The sequence below is a fragment of the Myxine glutinosa genome, chromosome 4 (genome assembly GCF_964187855.1).
Source record: "Myxine glutinosa chromosome 4, kmMyxGlut1.1, whole genome shotgun sequence".
NCBI classification, from domain to species: Eukaryota; Metazoa; Chordata; class Myxini; order Myxiniformes; family Myxinidae; genus Myxine; species Myxine glutinosa.
In genome coordinates, this window is record NC_136264.1 from 74332424 (window position 1) to 74349107 (window position 16684).

The 16684-nt window shown below is 38.5% G+C and overlaps 1 protein-coding gene across 4 annotated transcripts in view; it reads right to left on the minus strand.

Annotated features, from left to right (window-relative positions):
* The window catches only part of RBM17 (RNA binding motif protein 17), a 71707-nt gene that overhangs the window by 50275 nt on the left and 4748 nt on the right, over nt 1–16684 (minus strand). For all 4 annotated transcript variants that reach the window (XM_078775967.1, XM_078775965.1, XM_078775966.1 and 1 more), the window contains exons 2-4: nt 13740–13873; nt 4406–4528; nt 953–1107 (exon numbers count right to left, since the gene is read on the minus strand). In XM_078775967.1, coding sequence (XP_078632093.1) covers nt 953–1107; nt 4406–4528; nt 13740–13873 — 412 coding nt within the window. The remainder of the gene's footprint in view (nt 1–952; nt 1108–4405; nt 4529–13739; nt 13874–16684) is intronic.

Below are 16684 nucleotides of genomic sequence, written 5' to 3' on the forward strand. Positions count from 1 at the left end.
TGAGGGCTGTCATGGCTGGGTCCAGAACACTGCCGCCTTGGGGCACTCCAGCCTTGACAGGGAGAGGAGATGAAAGGATTCCGTTCAGAGCCACACGCTGGCTACGAAAGTAGAGGAAGTCAGTAAGCCATGTGTGGAGTTGGCCTTGGATGCCATAGGCAGAGAGTTTGGAGAGCAAGGCGGAATGCCAGACTGTATCAAAAGCATGAGATATGTCCAGTGGGACAGCCCTGATCTCATCTCTTACGTTTTGTATCCCACCAATATGCAGGATCTACATCCATACCTTAACCAAAATCTAATTGTCTTGCTATTATCACCGACCCAAATCACCGACCAAGTTTTGTCCGAATCCATCCACAACATTTTTAAATAGTGATATATATCGTTTTTGTCCCTATCCGTAAATGGTGAAGAATCAATTTTAAAATTAAAAAATTCTCATATCAGGATCTTCACCAAAATCGAATAAATTCGTCCTTGTGACACACCCAACGTGTCCACAAAGTTTCATCTGAATCGGTCCGTAACTTATTGAGATATCCTGCTCACAGACAGACGACAGACAAACAGTTGTGAAAACATAACCTACATCTACCTTCAGTGGTGGTAATGAATGTGAATTTTAGAAATCATTCTTCAAAATGTAATCAGTTCCCTGTTGTAGGCTTTTGCAAAATTCCCATTTCAAACAAGTTATCATGTTGAGTGAGATAGACAGATTGCAGTGACTTTAACACAGCAAAAATGAGCATAAATAGTAAAAGTCTCACTTGAAAAGACCTTTGTTATCCCGACAGGGAAGGAATATTGAGACTGTAGAATAATGGTTAGCAACACTGTTACGAATAATATTCAAAACCTTACACAACTGGCTGGAAATTAAATCCTCTCTGTGTTAAGATGGTGAAGAGTAAAACAAATAACAAATTGACAAGCGTGTCAAACTCACTTTTCGCGATCATCCATGTCCTTTTGCCTCTCAATTTCTCTCTGTCGCTGCCGCTCATCACGCTGCCTTTTCATAACTTTCTCATAGTCATTTGGATACAGGGGATCATATTCATCAGCTACAAAGCATAATGCCTCTCCAAGGATAGCTGCATCCTGCCACAAATGAAATGAAAGCAAATCAATAAAAAAAGAGAATGAATATTAATAATGAGGCACCAACAGTAACCCATATCTTGGTCCAACCATCAGTGAATCACTGGGAGTTCCAAGCACAAGGAAACAGAACACAATGCAGCACAAAGGCTTTATTTAGTCTACTAATACAAATTCAATCTTCACAGTAAACAATTTATGAATGGACATTGATTTAGAATGGAAATTGACTGCACTCTTCAATCTTCATCCATCCAGTGTGTTGGGACTGCCACTGGTAACATGTAACCCAGTGCTACTTGCCGAATGGTCGGGTTGTCAGTGACTAAACCGGCTTCCCCACCGAGCTGGCTATGTGCTTTACTGGGTGAGGAGGGTGTGTTGACAGACCTGTTAAAGGGGGGATGAGCTCCTTGTGAGCCAAAGGCCATCCACATCTTGTGCAGAGTAGCACTCCCCCTCCAACCCTTCCCCCTCCCACTCCCCCCCCCCCCCCCCCCAACACTCCCCTGCCCCCAAGATTATAGCTTACAGATAGATTGCATGCAAGAGTTCACAAAAAGTTTAACGTTATGGAACATGCCAACTGAGGCCCCCAGGGATGTGCAGTTCCGACCTACAACTGGAGATGGACGTACTACAGAAGAGAGGGAAGATGCGGTTAATGACGGCTTGTGTCTAAACTCTTCTGAGCGGCTCCAACCTGATGTGCTGACACCAACCACTGGTGGCTTTCAAAGAGTATTGCACCTAGGTACATGGAATGTCAGAACATTGTTTGAATTAGGAAAACTCGAGCAAGTTCAGAAAGAAGCTGAAAGGTTGAATATAGACATCTCGGGTCTTGCTGAAGCGAGGTGGTTGAGTGTCGGTAACATAGGTATTGATGGATGGGTGTTACCAGCACCTTCATGGGGTTGGTTTATTGGTATCCCAAAAACTGCAAAAGCCATCACAAAATTTGAGTGAATTCAAAGCCAAAAGCGATTAACATATTCAGGTCTGCATGCCAACCACCGACACTGATGAGATTGAAGTTAACTCTGTCTTTGCTGAGGTAGGTACAGAAAGTTGTCAAGAGGTGCTCCAAGAGAGAATTGTTGGTGGTAATGGCCGATTTCAATGCAAAGATTGGTGAGAACACAGATAATGGTGTTTGTGGAAGATTTGGCTTGGGCAAGTTAAATGAGCGAGGAAAGCTGCTTTTGAATTGTTTAGAAGACAACAATTTGCTTGTGTTCGATACCTGCTTCAGGCATCGTGCTAATCAACGGTATACTGGGACGTCACCCGGCAAGTGACGGGAGGAAGGAGAAAAAGCGAACAGAGGGTTTGGAGTGTTACCGAATGGGTATGAGGGGTGGGGAAAGTAGAAGAGCAGGAGGACAGAATGGGGGAGGGCAGATGGAGGGTAGGAGAGGGAGGAGAGGTGTGTAAGGGAGGAGAGCAGAAAGCAGAGAGATGTGTATAGAAAACAATGATTGCCACTTGTTGAGCGTGAAGCCTGTTGGGAAAGTCCGAACGAGTTACAAACAGCATGTTCAGTAAGCAAAAACATAGGGGAACATTTACTATAATGTAGACAACAACATTTAATAATGTAAAAGCATTGTCGTCAATGTTACAACACAGCGACCCAAAACAATCCTGTCATTAGACATAGTTTTAGAAGAGCAAAGTGTAACTTTAACTTGTCTGTGTTCCAAAAACTGGAAATGGAAGTCCCTCGCAATGCAGAATATGAGATTATACACCAAGCATTTATCAAAGCTTAGCCTGGTGTTGGCTTAGCGGTTAGGGTGCAGGCTTGGGATCCTAGGATCCTGAGTTAGAATTCCGGTCGATCGCTGAATTAACGCCAGCGGGGTTGACAGCCTGTCATCCCTCCGAGGTCGGCAAATTGAGTACCAGCTTGCTGGGATGAATGATCCCGGTGTGTACCCTGATTTAGAATAGGTACACCGTATCCCTGCGCATCGTAAGAGGCGACTAAGGGTTGGCGTCAGGAAGGGCATCCGCCATAAAAAATATTGCCTCAAACAGGGAACCATGATTGTCGTGGGGCCCACATGGCTAACCCCTGCTCTAGCGGGGGAAAATGGCCTTAAAACAATCATTCATTCATTTATCAAAGCTTGGAAAGCTTTGTAAAAAAAACAAACAGAAAAAAAAAAACATGCCTTAGAAAACTACTCATGGAAAATCACGAAATTCAAAGTGACTTGTGCAAAATCTCTTTTTTAAATTTATTTATTATACTTGGGCTAAGGCTCATAATATAGTGTGCACGCACGCACACACACACACACACACACACACACACACACACACACACACACACACACACACACACACACACACACACACACACACACACACACTGAACCTGGGGGGGAGTGCCGTCACTCCCGTCACCTCCCAGGATACTCTGGGTACTAGCAACGTCATAAAAATGGCGCCGCTTTTCTCCCCGTACTCAGTGTGGAATTTCCCTCAAGAGGAATTTCCTCCTTCTCATGGATGCCAACCCATGGGGATTGTCCGTGCTCTATCCTTTTCAAGCAAGGAAGCTGCATGTACCATTTTAAAAGTCTTTGGTATCACTTGAACCAATCCAAACGGGATGGGTGTTTTTTAGGAGACACCATCTCCTTACTGGATGGCTGTTGGCTCTGCTCTGTACAGGAACTCATCTTTACAAGGTGTTGTTTTTGGTCCTGGCAGGGTGTCACAGTCACCCTCCCCACCAGGAAAGCCAGTGAGGGGTGTCGGTTTAGTCGCCGACAACCCGACCATGCGGCAGGTAGCACTGGGTTACATGTTACGAGTGGCAGTCCCAAATGACTGACATGACCAGAGAACTGCAAAGGTTTGCTGAAAAAGGGCACAAACTCATCTAATCAGTACTGCATCCTTCGAAAATCTGCATAAGAAAAACCCTTGATCCAACAAGTTACTACAACCTCAGACATGTCTTCTTCTTACATATGCCGCATATGGCTGTGGGTAGCTTGATTTGGTGGGGGGAATGGCTGTGCCGCTGACCCACATAAATAAGACAGCATATTAACTCATTTTACATTATATTCTCACCAATACATGAAAACTTTCTCAGAATGAGGAGTGCAACAACAACAACAACAAAAAATCGAATTAACTCATTGATGCAAAATAGTCATGAAAACGTTCTTTCACATTTATATTCAAACATATACAACCAAACAAAAATAAAATGTACACTACATAATGCCCTTTAATTAAGGCTTTGTAGTCCAAAATCTCTCGTTCCTCGAAGTACCTTGGGTCCGATGTTGAGGGACAAAATGGGGTCAGAAAACAGTTGTCTTTCCTCAGAAACTACTTGCTTCTTGAGGTCCACCACAGGAGCGAGGGTTGACCCCTGACGTACCCGTTGGCTTTGCTGTCAATCAACAACACCTTTGATAGGTTAATACAAATGTGAAGTGGAAGTCACTCAAATTAGTATGACGAGCTTATATGGGCATTCAAAAAGTTATACGGATCATACTAAAATAGACCATTTGGTGTCTGTCTGTCTGACCATGATACATTCAGTCGTTACTTATCCAATCTCAACCAAACTTGCCAGGGGGAATAAGTGTCACACGATAGAGGTTGTAGCGACTTCTTCCACTTGTAGGATTCCCCACCCCTCTCCCCAAGGGGTCTTTCCTCATTGGACAAATGCAGTGTTAAGGTGTTTATTGTGGTGTTTCATGGGGCACCCTTACCGGAAGTAAAATATATATATTATAACCACAAACAGTCAAACACCTATGATTACCTTTTTAAAAAGTCACCACTGTTGTTAAAAAAAATGGAAACCTTACAAATAAACTAGATTATAACGTTAAGAGAGTGCTGATGGGAAAATGGTTGGGTAAGTACAAATGGCTTTGTGTCGAGTACAGTGAAAATGGAGAACACATTTCTGCAGATGGTTTTCTGAGAACAAACAGAACAATGCATTGCGTAAAGATATTTCAAAAACGGTGCATGTTTGGGGATTGATATTGACAACAGTTGTGGTGATTTTTGGCATATCTGATGTTTTAAGTACGGTACTGTTTCCATTCGCCTTTTTAAAAATTGCACCCGTGTCCGAACGATCATTCATTCATATTCATTCATATATATATTCCGAAGGAAGCGGTTCAGTTTGGCATTTTAGTATGAAATAGGCAAAGCCTAGAAACAAACAAAACCCATTAGAATTACCCTTTAGAACCGTTTAGAATTACCCTTCAGAACCCATCATAATTTGCCTTTTAGATTTACCCCTTGGAAACCAAAAGAATTACCCTTCAGAACCCATTATAATTTACCTTTTAGATTTACCCCTTGGAAACCATAAGAATTACCCTTCAGAACCCATTATAATTTACCTTTTAGATTTACCCCTTGGAAACCATAAGAATTACCCTTTAGAACCCATTATAATTTGCCTTTTAGATTTACCCCTTGGAAACCATAAGAATTACCCTTTAGAACCCATTATAATTTGCCTTTTAGATTTACCCCTTGGAAACCATAAGAATTACCCTTTAGAACCCATTATAATTTGCCTTTTAGATTTACCCCTTGGAAACCATAAGAATTACCCTTCAGAACCCATTATAATTTGCCTTTTAGATTTACCCCTTGGAAACCATAAGAATTACCCTTCAGAACCCATTATAATTTGCCTTTTAGATTTACCCCTTGGAAACCAAAAGAATTACCCTTTAGAACCCATTATAATTTGCCTTTTAGATTTACCCCTTGGAAACCATAAGAATTACCCTTCAGAACCCATTATAATTTGCCTATTAGATTTACCCCTTGGAAACCAAAAGAATTACCCTTTAGAACCCTTTATAATTTGCCTTTTAGATTTACCCCTTGGAAACCATAAGAATTACCCTTCAGAACCCATTATAATTTGCCTTTTAGATTTACCCCTTGGAAACCAAAAGAATTACCCTTCAGAACCCATTATAATTTGCCTTTTAGATTTACCCCTTGGAAACCATAAGAATTACCCTTCAGAACCCATTATAATTTGCCTTTTAGATTTACCCCTTGGAAACCATAAGAATTACCCTTCAGAACCCATCATAATTTGCCTTTTAGATTTACCCCTTGGAAACCATAAGAATTACCCTTCAGAACCCATTATAATTTGCCTTTTAGATTTACCCCTTGGAAACCATAAGAATTACCCTTCAGAACCCATTATAATTTGCCTTTTAGATTTACCCCTTGGAAACCATAAGAATTACCCTTCAGAACCCATTATAATTTGCCTTTTAGATTTACCCCTTGGAAACCATAAGAATTACCCTTCAGAACCCTTTATAATTTGCCTTTTAGATTTACCCCTTGGAAACCAAAAGAATTACCCTTCAGAACCCATTATAATTTGCCTTTTAGATTTACCCCTTGGAAACCATAAGAATTACCCTTCAGAACCCATCATAATTTGCCTTTTAGATTTACCCCTTGGAAACCAAAAGAATTACCCTTCAGAACCCATTATAATTTGCCTTTTAGATTTACCCCTTGGAAACCATAAGAATTACCCTTCAGAACCCATTATAATTTGCCTTTTAGATTTACCCCTTGGAAACCATAAGAATTACCCTTCAGAACCCATTATAATTTGCCTTTTAGATTTACCCCTTGGAAACCATAAGAATTACCCTTCAGAACCCATTATAATTTGCCTTTTAGATTTACCCCTTGGAAACCATAAGAATTACCCTTCAGAACCCATTATAATTTGCCTTTTAGATTTACCCCTTGGAAACCATAAGAATTACCCTTCAGAACCCATCATAATTTGCCTTTTAGATTTACCCCTTGGAAACCATAAGAATTACCCTTCAGAACCCATTATAATTTGCCTTTTAGATTTACCCCTTGGAAACCATAAGAATTACCCTTCAGAACCCATTATAATTTGCCTTTTAGATTTACCCCTTGGAAACCATAAGAATTACCCTTCAGAACCCATCATAATTTGCCTTTTAGATTTACCCCTTGGAAACCAAAAGAATTACCCTTCAGAACCCATTATAATTTGCCTTTTAGATTTACCCCTTGGAAACCATAAGAATTACCCTTCAGAACCCATCATAATTTGCCTTTTAGATTTACCCCTTGGAAACCATAAGAATTACCCTTCAGAACCCATTATAATTTGCCTTTTAGATTTACCCCTTGGAAACCATAAGAATTACCCTTCAGAACCCATTATAATTTGCCTTTTAGATTTACCCCTTGGAAACCATAAGAATTACCCTTCAGAACCCATTATAATTTGCCTTTTAGATTTACCCCTTGGAAACCATAAGAATTACCCTTCAGAACCCATTATAATTTGCCTTTTAGATTTACCCCTTGGAAACCATAAGAATTACCCTTCAGAACCCATTATAATTTGCCTTTTAGATTTACCCCTTGGAAACCATAAGAATTACCCTTCAGAACCCATTATAATTTGCCTTTTAGATTTACCCCTTGGAAACCATAAGAATTACCCTTCAGAACCCATTATAATTTGCCTTTTAGATTTACCCCTTGGAAACCATAAGAATTACCCTTCAGAACCCATCATAATTTGCCTTTTAGATTTACCCCTTGGAAACCATAAGAATTACCCTTCAGAACCCATTATAATTTGCCTTTTAGATTTACCCCTTGGAAACCATAAGAATTACCCTTCAGAACCCATTATAATTTGCCTTTTAGATTTACCCCTTGGAAACCATAAGAATTACCCTTCAGAACCCATCATAATTTGCCTTTTAGATTTACCCCTTGGAAACCATAAGAATTACCCTTCAGAACCCATTATAATTTGCCTTTTAGATTTACCCCTTGGAAACCATAAGAATTACCCTTCAGAACCCATCATAATTTGCCTTTTAGATTTACCCCTTGGAAACCATAAGAATTACCCTTCAGAACCCATTATAATTTGCCTTTTAGATTTACCCCTTGGAAACCATAAGAATTACCCTTCAGAACCCATTATAATTTGCCTTTTAGATTTACCCCTTGGAAACCATAAGAATTACCCTTCAGAACCCATTATAATTTGCCTTTTAGATTTACCCCTTGGAAACCATAAGAATTACCCTTCAGAACCCATTATAATTTGCCTTTTAGATTTACCACTTGGAAACCATAAGAATTACCCTTCAGAACCCATTATAATTTGCCTTTTAGATTTACCCCTTGGAAACCATAAGAATTACCCTTCAGAACCCATTATAATTTGCCTTTTAGATTTACCACTTGGAAACCATAAGAATTACCCTTCAGAACCCATTATAATTTGCCTTTTAGATTTACCCCTTGGAAACCATAAGAATTACCCTTCAGAACCCATTATAATTTGCCTTTTAGATTTACCCCTTGGAAACCATAAGAATTACCCTTCAGAACCCATCATAATTTGCCTTTTAGATTTACCCCTTGGAAACCATAAGAATTACCCTTCAGAACCCATTATAATTTGCCTTTTAGATTTACCCCTTGGAAACCATAAGAATTACCCTTCAGAACCCATTATAATTTGCCTTTTAGATTTACCCCTTGGAAACCATAAGAATTACCCTTCAGAACCCATTATAATTTGCCTTTTAGATTTACCCCTTGGAAACCATAAGAATTACCCTTCAGAACCCATTATAATTTGCCTTTTAGATTTACCCCTTGGAAACCATAAGAATTACCCTTCAGAACCCATCATAATTTGCCTTTTAGATTTACCCCTTGGAAACCAAAAGAATTACCCTTCAGAACCCATTATAATTTGCCTTTTAGATTTACCCCTTGGAAACCATAAGAATTACCCTTCAGAACCCATCATAATTTGCCTTTTAGATTTACCCCTTGGAAACCATAAGAATTACCCTTCAGAACCCATTATAATTTGCCTTTTAGATTTACCCCTTGGAAACCATAAGAATTACCCTTCAGAACCCATTATAATTTGCCTTTTAGATTTACCCCTTGGAAACCATAAGAATTACCCTTCAGAACCCATTATAATTTGCCTTTTAGATTTACCCCTTGGAAACCATAAGAATTACCCTTCAGAACCCATTATAATTTGCCTTTTAGATTTACCCCTTGGAAACCATAAGAATTACCCTTCAGAACCCATTATAATTTGCCTTTTAGATTTACCCCTTGGAAACCATAAGAATTACCCTTCAGAACCCATCATAATTTGCCTTTTAGATTTACCCCTTGGAAACCATAAGAATTACCCTTCAGAACCCATTATAATTTGCCTTTTAGATTTACCCCTTGGAAACCATAAGAATTACCCTTCAGAACCCATCATAATTTGCCTTTTAGATTTACCCCTTGGAAACCAAAAGAATTACCCTTCAGAACCCATTATAATTTGCCTTTTAGATTTACCCCTTGGAAACCATAAGAATTACCCTTCAGAACCCATTATAATTTGCCTTTTAGATTTACCCCTTGGAAACCATAAGAATTACCCTTCAGAACCCATCATAATTTGCCTTTTAGATTTACCCCTTGGAAACCATAAGAATTACCCTTCAGAACCCATTATAATTTGCCTTTTAGATTTACCCCTTGGAAACCATAAGAATTACCCTTCAGAACCCATTATAATTTGCCTTTTAGATTTACCCCTTGGAAACCATAAGAATTACCCTTCAGAACCCTTTATAATTTGCCTTTTAGATTTCCCCTTGGAAACCAAAAGAATTACCCTTCAGAACCCATTATAATTTGCCTTTTAGATTTACCCCTTGGAAACCATAAGAATTACCCTTCAGAACCCATCATAATTTGCCTTTTAGATTTACCCCTTGGAAACCATAAGAATTACCCTTCAGAACCCATTATAATTTGCCTTTTAGATTTACCCCTTGGAAACCATAAGAATTACCCTTCAGAACCCATTATAATTTGCCTTTTAGATTTACCCCTTGGAAACCATAAGAATTACCCTTCAGAACCCATCATAATTTGCCTTTTAGATTTACCCCTTGGAAACCATAAGAATTACCCTTCAGAACCCATTATAATTTGCCTTTTAGATTTACCCCTTGGAAACCATAAGAATTACCCTTCAGAACCCATCATAATTTGCCTTTTAGATTTACCCCTTGGAAACCATAAGAATTACCCTTCAGAACCCATTATAATTTGCCTTTTAGATTTACCCCTTGGAAACCATAAGAATTACCCTTCAGAACCCATTATAATTTGCCTTTTAGATTTACCCCTTGGAAACCATAAGAATTACCCTTCAGAACCCATCATATTTGCCTTTTAGATTTACCCCTTGGAAACCATAAGAATTACCCTTCAGAACCCATCATAATTTGCCTTTTAGATTTACCCCTTGGAAACCATAAGAATTACCCTTCAGAACCCATTATAATTTGCCTTTTAGATTTACCCCTTGGAAACCATAAGAATTACCCTTCAGAACCCATTATAATTTGCCTTTTAGATTTACCCCTTGGAAACCATAAGAATTACCCTTCAGAACCCATCATAATTTGCCTTTTAGATTTACCCCTTGGAAACCAAAAGAATTACCCTTCAGAACCCATTATAATTTGCCTTTTAGATTTACCCCTTGGAAACCATAAGAATTACCCTTCAGAACCCATCATAATTTGCCTTTTAGATTTACCCCTTGGAAACCATAAGAATTACCCTTCAGAACCCATTATAATTTGCCTTTTAGATTTACCCCTTGGAAACCATAAGAATTACCCTTCAGAACCCATTATAATTTGCCTTTTAGATTTACCCCCTTGGAAACCATAAGAATTACCCTTCAGAACCCATTATAATTTGCCTTTTAGATTTACCCCTTGGAAACCATAAGAATTACCCTTCAGAACCCATTATAATTTGCCTTTTAGATTTACCCCTTGGAAACCATAAGAATTACCCTTCAGAACCCATTATAATTTGCCTTTTAGATTTACCCCTTGGAAACCATAAGAATTACCCTTCAGAACCCATTATAATTTGCCTTTTAGATTTACCCCTTGGAAACCATAAGAATTACCCTTCAGAACCCATTATAATTTGCCTTTTAGATTTACCCCTTGGAAACCATAAGAATTACCCTTCAGAACCCATCATAATTTGCCTTTTAGATTTACCCCTTGGAACCATAAGAATTACCCTTCAGAACCCATTATAATTTGCCTTTTAGATTTACCCCTTGGAAACCATAAGAATTACCCTTTAGAACCCATTATAATTTGCCTTTTAGATTTACCCCTTGGAAACCGTAAGAATTACCCTTCAGAACCCATCATAATTTGCCTTTTAGATTTACCCCTTGGAAACCATAAGAATTACCCTTCAGAACCCATTATAATTTGCCTTTTAGAATTACCCCTTGGAAACCATAAGAATTACCCTTCAGAACCCTTTATAATTTGCCTTTTAGATTTACCCCTTGGAAACCATAAGAATTACCCTTTAGAACCCATCATAATTTGCCTTTTAGATTTACCCCTTGGAAACCGTAAGAATTACCCTTCAGAACCCATTATAATTTGCCTTTTAGATTTACCCCTTGGAAACCGTAAGAATTACCCTTCAGAACCCATCATAATTTGCCTTTTAGATTTACCCCTTGGAAACCATAAGAATTACCCTTCAGAACCCATTATAATTTGCCTTTTAGAATTACCCCTTGGAAACCATAAGAATTACCCTTCAGAACCCTTTATAATTTGCCTTTTAGAATTACCCCTTGGAAACCATTATAATTACCCTTTAGAAATGTTTAGAATTACCCTTTAGAACCGTTTAGAATTACCCTTTAGAAACGTTTAGAATTACCCTTTAGAAACGTTTATAATTACCCTTTAGAAACGTTTAGAATTACCCTTTAGAACCGTTTAGAATTACCCTTTAGAAACGTTTAGAATTACCCTTTAGAACCGTTTAGAATTACCCTTTAGAAACGTTTAGAATTACCCCTTGGAAACCATTATAATTACCCTTTAGAAATGTTTAGAATTACCCTTTAGAAACGTTTAGAATTACCCTTTAGAAACGTTTAGAATTACCCCTTGGAAACCATTATAATTACCCTTTAGAAACGTTTAGAATTACCCTTTAGAAACGTTTAGAATTACCCTTTAGAAACGTTTAGAATTACCCTTTAGAAACGTTTAGAATTACCCTTTAGAAACGTTTAGAATTACCCTTTAGAAACGTTTAGAATTACCCTTTAGAAACGTTTAGAATTACCCTTTAGAAACGTTTAGAATTACCCTTTAGAAACGTTTAGAATTACCCTTTAGAAACGTTTAGAATTACCCTTTAGAAACGTTTAGAATTACCCTTTAGAAACGTTTAGAATTACCCTTTAGAAACGTTTAGAATTACCCTTTAGAACCGTTTAGAATTACCCTTTAGAAACGTTTAGAATTACCCTTTAGAAACGTTTAGAATTACCCTTTAGAAACGTTTAGAATTACCCTTTAGAACCGTTTAGAATTACCCTTTAGAAACGTTTAGAATTACCCCTTAGAAACCTTTAGAATCGCCCTTTTGAAACGTTTAGAATTACCCTTTAGAATTACCCCTTAGAAACCACTAGAATTACATTTTAGAGCCCTTTAGAACTTTAAGAATTACCATTTAGAAACCTTTAGAATTACTCCTTAGCATTAGAATTACCCTTTAGAACCCTTTATAACTTTAAAATTACCCTTTAGAAACATTTAGAACCCCGTAGAACTTTTAGAATTACCCTTTAGAAACCTTTAGAACCCCGTAGAACTTTTAGAATTACCCTATAGAAACCTTTAGCATTAGAATTACCCTTTAGAACCTTTTAGAATTTCCCCTTAGCATTAGAATTAGCCTTTAGAACCCTTTAGAAACTTTTACAACTTTTAGAATTACCCTTTATAATTACCCTTGAGAATTACTCCTTAGCATTAGAATTACCCTTTAGAACCTTTTAGAATTTCCCCTTAGCATTAGAATTAGCCTTTAGAACCCTTTAGAAACTTTTACAACGTTTAGAATTACCCTTTATAATTACCCTTGAGAATTACTCCTTAGCATTAGAATTACCCTTTGGAACCTTTTAGAATTGCCCTTTAGAAACCTTTAGAATTACTCCTTAGCATTCAAATTACCCTTTAGTACCCTTTAGAAATCTTTAGGATTACCCTTTAGAACCCCTCAGAATTACCCTTTAGATTAGAACCCTATAGAAAAACTTTAGAATTACCCTTTAGAACCCTTTAGAATTAAACACAGTGGTTTAGAAAGGTTTATTTTTGATGGACAGATGGATGGATGTAAGGACATAGCCAAATATTGAGGCGGCTTCACCGTTTAAAAATAAGCATGATGGCATCTCTCGTTTATGGATATCTTTACTTGGCTGAAATAAATATGCATTTGGCGAAAGATGCTAACCAATTTTTCAATCCACCTCACACTGTGTATAATAACCACATTTCATAAGAGATAACTAGTTTAAAATCCCATCTGAAAGACACATACGTCCACTCCCGCTTTTTTCATCCCAGTACTACATCATCATTTGTATTTGCCTCCAAATAATGTAAGCTGACATCTACCTTTGCCTGTGTAAGAGTAACCTTCTTCACTTGTAACTGCGTCTGCAACATCTTGAAATTTTTCGACCAGCCCTCTGCTTGAGGGCCGCCTGCATCCATCGTGATGTCATCGTACAGAGACATGTCTCTCCAAGCTGAAAAAAGAAAAAAAGAAAAAAAAAGGATGAAAAAAAAGTCAACATCTACAAATCAAAATGTTGAAAATTCATTCGGTGCAATAGGATATATAATATCCGTCTACTAATACTAATCATCTTGTTGTTAAATATGACTTTTGAAATGATGTGATCCATCCCAGAATGCTTGGTGTGCATGTGCGGAAAATCCAGGAAATAGTGATTTCCAGGGCACCATAAAGTATATTGTGTGAGTGAGATATGGATTGTTATGTAAAATAGCTCACAAAGCTTCTGAAAGAAGCCAAAAATACTTGAGAAAAGTACCTGAGAGAAAGGGCAGTGTCTCTACAAAACGAAACGCTTTGATAACTTTCTCAGCTTGCCGAACAGGCACCACTGCTCGTACTGCAAACTCCCGACCATGTGAACCAGTGCAAGGCCCGAGTGGACAGACGTGTGCTACACAAACCACTGATTGATCGTTACCAGTGAATGGGCTGTGTATCTGGATTAGTTGCTTCTGAACACCGATGGGAATGACATATCTGAAGCTTGTGAATGTGCAGGCCAAACTAAAAATGACGATATTTACTATTAGTCATCTGTTGGGAGAGGGTGGGAGCTATGGGAAATGTGAGGGTTGTTATAAATTTATTGTTTGTTCAGTTCCAGAACCACAAGAGAAATTAATTATAGTAGACTTTTTTGCATCAATTGCTAAAAAGTGTGTGTGTGTGTGTGTGTGTGTGTGTGTGTGTGTGTGTGTGTGTGTGTGTGTGTGGCAGCTCAATTACAAGCCTTAGACCATGTATAAAACTAGAACGACAATCTTTGACGTCACAATGTCGACTGATATGCCTCCGCCCACATTATTACATCATTATAATATTTATTTGTACCAAGTTTGATTTAAATCCCCTCCGCTGTTCTCAAGTATCACATTTTTACCTGACATGACCTCTGACCTTTGATGCAGAAATCTAATCAGTTCATCTTTTCATCATAATATATACTTATGCCAAGTTTGCTCAAAATCCCTTCTCTGGTTCAAAAGTTAGCGGAGAAACAGGATTTTTACCGAATGGGACTTCTGACCTTTGACCTCTTGAGTCCATTATCTAATCTGTTTATCTTTACATCATTATACATACTTGTACCAAGTTTGACTTGGTTCCCTTCAGTCTTTCTTAAGTTATCAGGGTAAGGGGGTCCTCAATTGCCCCTCCTCCATCTCGGACGCGACCCATTGACTCTCTTCCCAAGCGGCCTATATTAGAATACCTTGCCCGCCCTCTGACTAAAATAGAGACCACCAGAGCTATCAAACAGATGTTATCTGGAAAGGGCCCTGGTGACGATGGTATCCCCTCCAAGGTTTTCAAGTTTGGCGGTGCCAACCTCCTCACCCAACTCTACAATACCATCTGGAGTGACAAGTCAGTACCCCAGGTCGTCAAATAAGCCACGATTGTTACCCTGTACAAATGCAAAGGTGATAGCGATAGATAGGTCGTGTGTCGACAACTACCGTGGCGTGGCCCTACTATCTAATGCTGGGAAAATACTTGCCCGCATCATTTTAAATCACATGTTACCAACAATTGTCAACAGCTTCGCCCCAGAAAGCCAATGTGGCTTTTGTGCTGTACGTGGTACAACAAATACGATCTTCTCTGCTCGTCAACTTCAGGAAAAGAGCAGATAACAACATTGCGATCTATAAATGGTCTTCATCGACCTTACAAAAGTGTTTGATCTGGTCAGTAGAGAAGGCCTGTGGAAACTACTGTACAATGTGGGCTGTCCCACTAAGTTGATCAACATCAGATCCTTCCATGATGGCATGGTTGTTTGTGTGAGGGACAATGGATGCACTTCTGAGTCATTTCCTGTTACTAACAGTACAAAGCAAGGTTGTGTCCTAGCTCCCATATTATTTAGCATTGTGTTTTCCTCGATGCTTCATGTTTTCCTCGATGACATGACCTCTGACCTTTTACCACCTGACCCAAAATCCAATCAGGTCAATTTTGCATCAAGATGTATAGTTATATAAACTTTGGTCAAAATCTTATCACTGGTTCACAAGTTATTGCAGTAACAAGATTTTTTTTTACCAAACATCACCTCCAACCTTTGACCTTGTAACTGCAAAATCTAATCAGTTAATCTTTACATTATTATACATACCTGCACCAAGTTTGACTTGGATCCCTTCAGCCGTTCTCAAGTTATCGCGGTAACAAAAAGCTACCATGGACGCATGGACAGACGCACGAACGGACGCACAAACGGACAGCCAGACAGACAACCTGAAAACATAATGCCTCTGGCGACTTCATCGGCGGAGGCATAAAAAAAGACAATTTGCATCACATTTCGCGCGAGCAACGGCAGGTTAAAAGTATAATTGTGAAAGTCCTGCATTGGATATCCTGCATTGGATACCTTGCATTGGATATCCTGCATTGGATATCCTGCATGGATACCAGAATAAATGACTAACTAACTTTTATAGGAACGAGCTACAAACCAAAATCAGAAACAGACAGGAGCAGATGTCATGAATTCATGCGAACCTTAACATCATGTTTACTTTGGAGATATTTCATGTCATCTGAATTTTAAAATTGTTTAGTAAGGGACGAAAGAATACAATAGACGTGCCAGTCAAATTGTAATTTAGCAAATAAATAAGTGGTTTGGTTCCAGTTATTTTTGGGTGAGTTTGAGGTGAAGGTGGGAGTGCATCAGGGGTCGGTACTAAGTCCACTACTATTTGTAGCTGTGATGGAGGTGCTGGCTCAGAACGTAAAGGAGGGTTTA